Below are 12499 nucleotides of genomic sequence, written 5' to 3' on the forward strand. Positions count from 1 at the left end.
TTTGTTCTCACGAATTGGTTCCTCCATTCGATATTCGTTAAAGAAGACTTATTAGTGCTGGGGCTAGCCCGGCAAAAGCCGGACTTGTACGAATCCTTCGAATTTTTCTGCGAGTCATCTCAAGCAAAAAGGCTCGTCTTTCGAAATTCTAAGAAAAGATGAACATTTTTTCCTTAACCTGTCCGGACTCGAGTACGTCTAATTTCTCCAAAATCGAGTAAAAGACTCGAGCGCACTCGGACTCGAGTCCGGACTCGCCCATCACTAAGTCTTTTCTAGTTTTATTCTAGTGACGGTCGAGGCAAGATGTGCATTTTGAGGGCACCTTCAAGTCCTCGAGAATCCAGGCTAGTTCGAACAATGAAGTCCATTTCTCTTCCTTCTCGGGCTCCTTCATTGCACAATTTGCTTGAATACGTGGGCGTTGATCAAAAATCCTAATGAACCCTCTTTTCAAGCCCTAACCAGATCCCTCAACCCTAATTTGTTGATGGATTAGATAACATGAAATTGAACAAAAAAAAATTGAAGAAATAAAATGCAATGTGTTTGTTTTACAGCAAGTTAAATATCCAGGTTTCCAGGACTCAGCAAGCCTCGGATTCGCAACCATTCACCTCCGCAAAATGTTGATAGTTGACAAATCAGTGTTCAAAATGCTTTATTCAAATATCGGCAGAAACATTGGAACACATGTCTATATTTATTTGGTAGACATTAATAGGGCAATCAAAATTGATTTTCCGTCAAAGGTAGTGGAAGGTTTCGACTTGAATGCTTCGGTTAAAATCTTGCAAATACTCGTACATCCCATAGTTTAAAGCCATAACGATTAAAATGTTTCTTGTTAACCGAAATTATTAGGAAGGGATTTTTTCATTGTTTATGTGGCATGACTATTTAGTCGCTTGAGAAAAACGAGTTATTCCGAGCAAAACGACAGAGACATGTTGCATCATGATGTCGCATCATACCTCTGAGATTGAGCGAATGTGATTTCTTTAACAACCCATTGTTTCTAGTACACTTGAAAGTATATTATTACTGAGATATAGAAATCGAATTATAGTCAGCCGTTCTTCATTGGGGTTGTGCTAGCTTTGGATCTAAACTGAAGAGACAATAAGCTGAAGGGTGAAAATTCCTCGGTGAGCTCAACATTTCTATTGACCCGTGTTGAATTCATGCGAGTGAAGATTATGTATATTTAGTGGCAAAAGTATCTGTTTGTACCGATATCATGAAACATCAAAATTGAAGCGTAATTTGTAAAGGGCATTAATCAGAGGCATTTCCCATGTTAGAAGCCACTGTCTACTTGATCCGATCCAAGACCAATTCGGCCAAATCCTCCAAATTTTGTTTGGCCAGCGAGCTCTTCAGAGGGCGGATCTCATGAATGGCGCTTTGACAAAATTGCTCTGCTAGGGCCTTAGTTTTATCCAAGCCCTCGGATTTCATCACAATTTTCAAGGCTCGCTCGGCATCATTAGGCCTGGCAAACTTTCTGTGAATCAACGGTTCCATTTCCAAGGGATATTCTTCACTCGCAAAAAGAACTGGAGCAGTGGCCAAACCCAATCTGAAAAGATTCAAGTTCCAACAAAAAGGATTACGGACATACTTATTGTGGGCCAGTTACTGTACTTGAGATCGGCTGCTGATGGCTTGCCTAATAACTCAGCGTCGGCCACAAAGTCCAACCAGTCGTCCACCAATTGAAAGGCCACACCCAAATCCTTGCCATAATTGAAGGCCATCTTTGAGAGTGTTCGATCAGGACCAGCTTTACATTCGGTCAAAATGGCGACTGATTGACACGAATAGGCCATGAGTGAAGCCGTTTTGTTGAAGGTCTTGGTCAAATAACGCTGGAATCGATGAGCAGAGCTATCGGTCAAAGGCCGGGTCGCCGACATTTGCTGTAGCTCGCCAATGACGAGGCTTTCCAAGATCTTGGACATTGAATGAAACACCTGAAATGAGACACAGATATTCAGAACAGCCAAGCAAGCTAAGATCAATGGCGAGACGAGTTATTTCTATCATTTGTATTTGGACTATGACTCTCGCTGGACTTTCAACAATGATAATTTAGACATAAAGCCATTCAAAGAGAACGTTTTTCCATTCGTCTTCTATAGTATCAAGTGGAAATATTGGCTGTACATATTCAATAAAACTTTTGTCCTACATGTTACGCAATGCAAGGTACCTCATCATTCTTGAGCTTAGCGACCTCGCTGGTGGCCAAACCCATGGTGAAATCCCCGCCGTAGACAGAAGACAGTTCCCCCCAAAGGCTGTTGACTGAAGGCTGGCCTCGCCGAAGGTCAGCATGGTCCAGGACATCGTCATGCATGAGACTGGCGGTGTGATACATCTCGGCCGCTTGGGCCACCTTCATTTGATCTTTAAACAGGTTGAAATCCAGCTGAAGGCCCAAGTGAGTGCTCACGGCTTTGGCCATCAAAAGTGTCATGTTGGATCGAACATTCTAATAATAGAAAGCAAAAGTGATATAAATCATAATTAGAGATGGCCGATTGTTCCAAAGCCGTCATCAGTAGTACAAAACAAGACTTACTTTGCCCTCGGTGTTGAAGTAGTGCTTGGCGACATTGGTGACCTCGATGGCGTCTTTGGGGCCATAAGACAACACGTCAACGTTGATGCCTCGAAATATGGCTCGAATCTCGTCCCCTTGGGTTTGTTTGTGAGGTGGATGAACATCTTTGTTCATAATTATGCCCGGATAGGCTTGCAGGGACTTAGATGAACTTGATGAGCGTTTTTGGCTCCATTGACGGAACAATCGAGACACGGTTGGCTTCAACTGCGTGTTCATTGTGACTTCAAGTGGTCTGAAAAGTGCATGCAAACATGTTTTATTCTGTACTTTTATTTCCATAAAAAAAAAAAGGTTTATCCAAAAAGATATATCTTGGTCATTAAAGAGCTTTTGAATAGGGGTGACCCAACTGACATTCACCAGAACTTGAAAATGAACGGAAAACCTATCCTTCAAAGTGTTCGGAGATATTTAGTGGAGAATTTACGATTCTTTGGCCTTCAAGTCGATGATTTCCTAAATTAGGACGAAGATATTCCTTTTCTTTAGAACAGTTAGAACAAATAAATACACAATCAATAAGTTCAAAAAGATTTTTACCATGTCAATTACTAGCTGTTTCCGGTAAGTTTAAAAAGCGAAGGCTGATAACTAAGTTCAAAATATGGGGTCTGAGATGTGCTAACGGATCTAAATACGATGCGAACACCGAGGCTCAAAATATATAATACACTTAAATCCAAGGATCTTTATCAAATGAATTATAACATATTTATCGTATCAATGATTTCTGGTGCAGGTCCACAAAAAAATCTCAAATCAATTTCATGAAATGGAGCTAAGGGTAGATAAATGCATCTCCTAAATACCAACTTGCCAACCTCAGAGATGAACAGCCTTCCTCTTTTTACATACCCTCACGTTTGGAACAACAGTATTTTGAACGATATTATGCCTACCGTGGAAAAATTCGGAAGAAATACTCTACTCTATCACTTCTACTTCTATCACTGGCACTCTAACACTTCTATCTTTCCAACATTTTCATGAAAATATCCAACATCAAAAGGAATAACCGCTTGGTAATACGTCTTTTCAGACATGAGTGGTACTTCGATCTCATTTTCCTATGTCATTATTGATTTTATGCACATGCAATGAGATCGAAATAAACAAATGCAAAAAGATTCTTTCATCCTTTATATGCTTTAGTTTTTCCCTGTAAAACAATAACGTAATAAAGTGCACTTTGATGCCTTAATTATCTTTCAGTGGCACGATTTGTTTGAACAATTAGTCAAAAAAGTAGTCCAAAGTTGCAATATCAGTGTTTTTGTATTGTTTATTTGGAAGGGTTCTGTGAAACGATATTTATCGGAATCAGATCAACGAGGAATTACTGAAAAAAAGAATATTGAAACCCCCAAAATATATCATTCATGAATTAAGCAGTAACATTTTAAAACTTATTGCTAACTTACTTCCACATTATCGTAACTTATTATGGCTAAAAATGAAACCCTTTCCACGAAAATGCCAACTTACTTTTCCGATCCCTAATCATAACTTTTGACATGGTGAAATTTATTTGAATTTTGTTTGAAACATGGTCTCAGCGTCTCCATAACTTGGGTACCGTGAAAATAATCTAAATGGTCAGCTCTAACCTCTAGTATCGCTCAAGGAATAGAAGAGATAAAATGAACGAAAAAGGTTACACCACCTCAAAGATATATCGTCACACGTTTGTTTTGCAACTCTGTTCTGGTTCAGTTACTTGAGCGGTTGAGATGAAATATCACTTGGTTTTGTCCAATTAAATGCAATCATTGACGTTTTAAAAACTTCAACTGCCTGCAAACTCATCGCACGTTTTTTCAATGATCCTGTCACCAAAATTCTATTCCACACGAAGCTTTGGGATCATGTGGCCATGTACTCGTTATTCAAACCTCAAAAGAAGTTCAAAAAAGCTTTTCATGATTTATATTTTCGCCCAAATTGCAATCGGCTAACCCTACTTTGAAACCTCCAATCATTCACAATTATTCCTTTATCTCAGCGGATGGCTCACCTTTTCTAGATTGTCCCCGCAGTCTCCACTATTTTCACTTTCACTATTATTGGCAACTATCACAACTTGATCCCCTTAGGAAGTATCTAATCCTGTCACACCTTGAAAGACACTTTGTAGTACGTCTTCACCCTTGCTACCTTGATCTGTGTTTGAAACCAATGGACGTCAAATCGACGATCATCATTGGAATGGCTGTCCCGTGGTGGGTGCGATGAAACCAAATCAAGCTGGCATTTTTCTGCTTCGCCACCATCGTGATCATCCTATGATGTGAAGTATCTCGCACACCACGAGGTTTGTCGAGCATCACCTCGATTAGAATGTCACCATTGATTGGCACTCGAAACTCACGCACTCCTTCTCTGGTTTAAAAGCCAACCATTGTTTCGTGTCCAAAGTGAACGAGATCCATTCGTCACGGTTTCAGAAGGAGTAAATGACTACCAAGGCAGATGATAAGTTGGCTAAAGTACGTTTCACTATTGTTGGAAGTGGTTTTCAGTCTTCACATTTTAATCTATTTTAAGTCTATGAATGAACCACTCAGTAAAGAATGAAGGGCAACTCTTTTATTTCGGTGTTATCCTTAAAGAATTGAATAGAAAATTAAAGATGGATTTGAACATTGCGTCACATTGTCGTTGATTATAGCGTAATGGAAATAAGAAATGAGCTCTAGTTTGCAATTTAATTGTATAGTTGGTCGTTTATAATTGTTTGTACACATGAGTGAAAAAATGACCAAAGGATGTAGCTCTGAATTCTGTAAGCTCACAAATTGCTTTGCTTGCACGCCCATACGTTAATTTAGGCTTTATTCTCTCACATGATTTATCTTTATTCGTCATTATTCCTCTCTGTTGCTCTTAATTATGGTACTTGATAAAAGAACATCCAGCCTTCCGATGGCAAAATTGTGCCTCCGATGCTAGGCCCAAAGCAAAACCCTTTATTTATTTTGTGATCACGTCAACAAAATGTGCTAATCAGATATTTTGTTCATGCATCATCGAGGTATTCAATATTTCTTTATGAAACGATCTGATGCAGGAAAGTGGGTTTACACTCAAGATTCAAAATGTAAGCATCAGAATAGTGTAAAAGTACAGAATGGCAAAAAAGTACAATTAAAGAAGGCCACCAAAGTAAACATACTGTATATGCAAAGTAAACACGTTTCCAATTCAATTTCACATCGGCTTCATGGTTGCAAACCTTGCAAATGGGTGCATCTGTCCACGTTGCACCATGACCAAACCTTAACCGTCCAAACTAAAGAGCCCTTTAGTCCAAACTAAACATGATGAGAGATAAAATTGGAGGAATGTGACCAGATACGACCTAACCCTTGAAGCAAAACGGCCAAATTGGGCAAAGTAAAGCAAACAGTTTTCCCAAATAGCGTTAGAAAATATACTTGATTGTGTATCCTTTACTAAAATGCCAACCCAGTGAAACATATTGAACATTAAATTATGTGACGAAATCAATCATTACTACGCCAAACCAAACTCACGACAATAACAAATTCAAGGGATTTTGAATGTCGGAAGACATTTTTCTCATTTTAGAAAACGAAGCCTGTTTTCAGTTGGACTACTTTTGTTATCAAATGCTGTATTTACAGGTTGAACGGGATCAAGTGTCACCAAGAAAAGCATTTACTGCCCCTTTCAAAAAATTTCAAGATACATCAGGTTGTGGATTTAGGCTCTTCGATGAACTCCCTTTCAATATAAAAAGATTTGCCAAATTGACCGCCTTTGGCCAAAAATATTCACTGAAAACACCTACTACCAGCCTCACAACTGGCACGCTCAGCACCATCCCGGCGTACGAGTAATGACTTGCTCATGTTGAGCTTCCGGCCTACGAAAATTGTCGTTCAACAAGTGTGTGACGGTGGTCACCCTGGACAGAGAGTAGAACAAGGGAGCAAGGAAAAGAATACACGAGAATAAGGTTTAACTTGAGTAAAATCCTCTATTATATATTCAAATATCGGTTAAGCTAGGATCAGACTGGTGACCCCGACGTGATCTCTAGAATCAGCGTCCAACCGTGATCATTATGGCTGACCAAGACCGGCAATGATACACTTTTGGGGACATAGGGGAAGGGAGGGATCGTCAGCAGCAGTGGTAGAGTCTGGGCATGTGGGGCCAAAAGCCTCTTCAAGACTACACTGTAGCTTGTTTGGGAGAGAGCTAAGCATAGATGGGTCAAAACATGGAAAAATTAACGAGACACAGCTACTGACTTTAGTATCCAGAGAAGGTCTGGTCATGGAGTGAAAGTAACGGCTTCCAAAAGAAAAACTCTTGAACCTTTCAGTGTTCAGTCAGCTCACGTATGTTGCTCATGTTCAAAATCCCCATTAAAAGGCAAGACATCACCGGTTTGAATGTTGCCTCTGGCAAGCCACCAAACTATCACGAAGTGGGAAGACAATTTTCAATTTAATTGCATTAGAAAATCATTTGTTGAAACCACGCCCTCTGTAGGGAAGTGCCACAACAAATGGTACTGGCATTAGCAAAGTGTATAGTTCTCAAATTCTGAGTACGATCTCCACTCTAAGATTTGTAGGTTGTAAGTGATGTAAATAAGTCCTTTAAACATTGGGTAATTGTCAATTTTCCAAATTTATTCAGTCAGTTTTCGATGATGTGCCCATTACTGCCGTTGCCGCTCGTTGTCCACGGTCCATCACTGGTCCGTGATTGCGCGCACTAGCGCCCCCTTCACCACCCCCTCTCGTATACCTACCTTATTGCTGCTTGTGTGTCCCCTAAAGTGTAGTCTAACCCAAGACCTCACGAGCATTGCTGAGGCCTTGCATACAATCAACGCGGCCTCGGTGAAAATTCCCTCATTCGCATCCATATCATGATAAACGGTATTCTCCACCGATTAGTTGGCGGAGCTTATTTTTAAATTTGTGGCAAAATGTTAAAAGGTTTAGATAGAGACTTTAAGGGTTATCAATATCGTGTTAGGTTAGGTTGGGTTAGGTTAGGTAAGGTTGGATGAGGTTTGATTAGGTCATGTTAAGATTTAAAAAAGTAGCACCGCCAACTTATCGGTGGAGAATAACGTTTACCTCCATATCATTCGATCCGGAGCTCTGGTTTGCCCCGCGTAGAAGCCACATTCACCACCAGTCGTATAATTCTCAGCGAAACTAAGCTGCAACATGTACTCCAACATCTTGATCAGCGCCATTTTGAGCTTATGGCGTGGCGGGTGAAAAACCCGGATTCTTCTCGTCCGTACGAAACTTTCAAAGAGGAGCTCCTCGTCAAAAAGACAAAATCAAAAGCGGTTGTACTCAAAGAATGCATGGCATGTCAATTAGACGACAGAACTCCGTCTGAGCTTCTGGCCTTCATGGAGCGCATGTGGTCCGATATTCGAGCGGCAAATTGCTCTGAAGCTTTCCAGGAACTCTTCTTCATGAAATTGCCCACGTCCATGCAAGGGCGCATTTCACAAATGAATGGTGACCTTCGGTCCCAGGCACTGAAAGCAGATGGAGAAATTTCTCGCATTCGCCAAGGACAGGTGCATTCTGCGCTATCTTCTCTTGTTCAGCACACCAACCACGCTGATGGTACCGGAGCAAGCCCTCTAACTGGAGCCATCGAGCCGGATGAGGTCCGCGAGGCCCGTGAGATCTTGGCTGCTTATCAAAAAGGTGCCACGCACGCTGCAATTGGTAAATGAGAATCCAATGGCGGATACAGACAGGAGGATGGCAGTCTCCTTTGCTGGTTCCACGCCAGGTATGGCAAGGATGCTAAACGCTGTAGCAAGTTTTGCCCCCGCTTCCGTACCAATTCCAGTATATCGGAAAACTCTCTCGGCACACAGCAATAGGCGGTCCCTGGTGCCTTCCATCTCCCGCCTATCACATCGCCCTACCACCTGGATTTTTTAACAACAATCTACACCGGTGCGTCGGAGTCCATGACAACAAATCAGGAAAGTCTATGATTGTTGATTCCGATGCATCATGGTCATTACTTCCCCCACAGAGGAAGATATTTGCGCATTCAAACCACGATTAGATCTCTTCCATGGAGCGAATGGCTCCCCAATCAAATGCTATTGTACTCGTAATGTCACAATGGATATTGGTCGTGGTCGGGATTTCGAACACCAATATTTTGTAGCAGACGTAAAAGATGCTCTTCTCGGATACGATTTTCTTCGAAAACAAATTGTTTGTCGATTGTGCCGATAACTCTATCGTTGATCCCTCATCTCGTCGCCGACAGCGCAAGACCCTTTGCGCATCAGTTACAGTTATTCATGCATTTCAAAATAGTGACAACATGTATGATAACTTGCTTAATCAATACCCATCCGTTAAAAACATCTACAGTGGATCTTCCACCAGTTCAGCATGCCGTGACTCACTCCATCCGACTTGAGCCTGGTGCCAAGCCTAAAAAATTTCCTCCATGACGTTTATTTGGAGAAGAACTCCAAGCTGCCAAGGACGAATTCGACAGACTGCTGAAGCTTGGAATTGTGAGGCCATAAGAATCTTCGTGGGGAACGCCATTACACATGATAAAGAACAAGAAAAACTATTGGCGGATTGTGGGTGATTTTCGATTTTTGAACAAAGTCACCATTGGAGATACTCACCCCTTACCGCACATTGGCGATTTTACCAACCACCTGGCCGGTTCGAAAATCTTCAGCAAAATCGACTTGCGTAAAGCTTTTTACCAAATACCTCTTCACGAGCAATCAAAACATCTAACAGCGTTAACAACCCCCATGGGTTGTTTAAGTATAACCGCCTGGTCTGTGGCCTTCGAAGCGCCGCTCAGGCCTTTCAACGGTTCATCAACGAAGTCACAAGAAATCTTTAGGGCTTGTATGTTTATGTTGACGACATACTTATTGCCAGTCAATCATCCGAACACCATTTACTTCACCTGAAAGCTCTGTTTGCTCGTCTTGAAGAATACGGGTTGGTGATCAATTATGAAAAGAGTGAATTTGGAGCGACATCCCTGACCGTTTGTGGGATACAACATTTCGACCAGTGGCATTCGACCCCCTGAATCTCGGGTTGCCAGCCTGTTATACCAAACTCCGACCGATGAAAAAAGCCTACAAAGATTCCTTGGGTTGGCTAATTACTATCGCCGTTTCATCCCGCACGCTGCAACAATTCTTGAACCTCTTCACGACCTCCTTCGAGGTTCACAAACAAAGAAGAAAAAGACCTGCTTCCAGTGGACGGACACCAGCCGTGCAGCTTTCGAAGCAATCAAACAAGCTTTAGCTGACTCCACAACCCTGACCTATCCGGACCCTCGCTTGCCATCTCGTGTATGTACCCGTACAGACGCCTCTGACATTGCTGCTGGGTCCATGTTCAAACAATTCATTACTAGTGCAGGATGGAGACCTGTTGGTTTTTTTAGTCGCAACTTCCGCCCTGCTGAACGCAAGTACTCCACATATGACCGTGAATTACTCTCAATCAAGCTCGGACTGCGTCACTCCCAGCATTTAGTATAGGGCATTCCTTCAGCCAAATTCCATATATTGACTGACCAAAAGCCACTTACATTTGCTTTTGACCGCAGTTCCTATGCCAGTCGCTTGGAAACGCCTAGGGTTTCAAGAACCTTGGCAGAAATCTCGGAATTGACCACGGATATTCGCCATGTCTAAGGAGTCAACAATATCCCTGCCGACGCATTGTCCCGAGCAGCCATTGACCGTATCAGCCCGGACACACTCCTGTCAAGCATCGCTTGTTTCCACACTGCACTTTATAGAAAGTCTCAATTTAACGATATGCTCTTACCTGACGGAAAATATCGTTGAATGTCTACTCAACTGTACAGAGTGAACGACCGAAAAAATCAGTAAGTGGGATGGCTGTAACATTTTCAATATATATTTCCAAATGGAGTGAATAAAAAGAACACTTTCAATAAGAACACTTAAGGGGAGAATGATAGATTCTTTTCATGTTTATGTTCATCATTGTCTGCAATCACGGCCTTCACACGGGGCCCGGAACAACAAGCAGCTCTTCTCACAGAGAGACGTTGGCAACTTGGTCCACGCCCTGGGAGGGCTTGAGGGACTCGATGTGGGAGTGAGAAGTCCTATTGGTTCTGGGCTCCAAGTAGCCTCAAGCGAAGAAATTGAGAGGGTTGAGATCAAGGAATGACGGGGGGCCACGTGGAGGATGGCCAAAAATCCGCGAAATCCGCAGAGTAATGTTAAGCCTTCTTGGACCTACGGGCCGTAGCACAATCTTGGGTCCAGAAATGGTTACATTTGGGGTAGGTGGACTTTAGTCACATGTGGCAAGATTTTGTCCCATAAGACGGAGGTGTTCTCTTTGGAACCAATTTTCTGATCGGGGGCACACGACTCACATGATCATCACCTGGGCCGGATGCTTCTTGGTGAGGCTGAGAGAGACCTCATATATTATTGATTCTGCGATACATCGGCCATTTCTCCTGTTATGATGTTTATCTCCGGTAAGGATCATCTTGTCCAGGAAAATCTTCATTGTTGAAAACTGGCTCTTGACTGGCCCTTTTCCATCCTTTTGGCCTTCAGGTCTTCGGTGAGGAAATGCCTCTTAGACCAGGCAAAATATTTCTTTCCGAGGTCATTTCAAATGGCATATCCCAATGTGGTATTGCTCATCTTTAACCGGGCACTCATCTTCCTAATGGATTTAGTGGGGTCCTGGTAAGTCTTTTTTCCATTTTTTGCTTTATACACTGAAAGGTTCTGATTGCGTTGTGCCTGCAACTCCCACCTTTGTGTGCCTAACTTTGACCAGACTCAGGTTTCGCTCTTTGTGATCTTTTTGTGATGATGTCAGCTATCTCCACTATCTTTTTGGAATGGATTTCCGAGCGGAGCAAATCGAACATGTATCGTCTTTTGTCCTCTGCTGAAGTCATTCTTGGAATGTTTTTAAAGAAACTAACACAAAATGAAAGCCAAAGGACTGCACATTTACCACATAGGAATTCTCAGTCATGGCTTGGGTAAAAGGGAGGCAAATTTAAGCCAAAATTTAGGGAAATTTTTGGTCGTTCACTCTGTATAATGATATGATATGGTCAAAACGAAACACACCAAGTTCAAGAAGTACTGAAAAAGTTTTTGAGCTAGAAATATCTGTTTGAATCTAGATTTCTAATAAAGACCCCAAAACGTTGTCGAATTTAGCTTGTCGAAGCTTAATCAGGGTACCATATATGTGAAGGCGGTTTGGCATTTTGGGACTTTGTTTTACATGCAAATTTGTAGTCTTAAGCATGTTGGTAAGATGTTCCTTCTCATGGCAGGCAAACAATGTGATCTTTTGTGACCATTCAGCATCAGAACAATACTCTACACTCCTTTTTTACAACTCTAGTAAACAGAACACTGATTGTAAAGGTTTTATTTTGGACATAAAATTGGGTGTTCTTAGAATATCCTTGACATGGCCACATCTCTCACTGTCGAGTCATTCAAGGCTGTGGTATAGATATAGAAGTCAGCTAATAAGCATTTGCACCAATATTTAACTCCTTTTCCAAGTGTTAGGAAAGAGGTCGTCACTGATGAGGGAATACCGACTCCAAAATATGGAATAATCTGAAGTAGCGCACCATTCAAGTACAGTTTAGAGGTTCCTGCAAATGACCAACCCATTGATGATATCAATGGTAATTATGTCAAAATGTACATTTTGATTACCTTTTTTGTCAAAAACATAGCCAATATTGTTCCATGTGCCTTCTTTTAAAGTGACGTTTTCAAAGACCAAAGTGGCCTTCTCTTGAAAATCCACTTCAATT

At 41.7% G+C, this 12499-nt stretch overlaps 1 protein-coding gene across 1 annotated transcript; it reads right to left on the reverse strand.

Annotated features, from left to right (window-relative positions):
- Positions 1 to 673: 673 nt before the first annotated feature.
- Positions 674 to 4962, reverse strand: LOC131879225 (all trans-polyprenyl-diphosphate synthase PDSS1-like). Its single transcript, XM_059225487.1, has 5 exons — positions 4647 to 4962; positions 2588 to 2864; positions 2216 to 2497; positions 1648 to 1976; positions 674 to 1582 (listed from the first exon to the last, which is right to left on the reverse strand). Exons 2-5 carry the CDS (start codon positions 2846 to 2848, stop codon positions 1315 to 1317), a joined length of 1140 nt encoding a protein of 379 aa, XP_059081470.1. The 5' UTR covers positions 2849 to 2864; positions 4647 to 4962; the 3' UTR covers positions 674 to 1314.
- Positions 4963 to 12499: the final 7537 nt, after the last annotated feature.

The sequence above is a fragment of the Tigriopus californicus genome, chromosome 1 (genome assembly GCF_007210705.1).
Source record: "Tigriopus californicus strain San Diego chromosome 1, Tcal_SD_v2.1, whole genome shotgun sequence".
NCBI classification, from domain to species: domain Eukaryota; kingdom Metazoa; phylum Arthropoda; class Copepoda; order Harpacticoida; family Harpacticidae; genus Tigriopus; species Tigriopus californicus.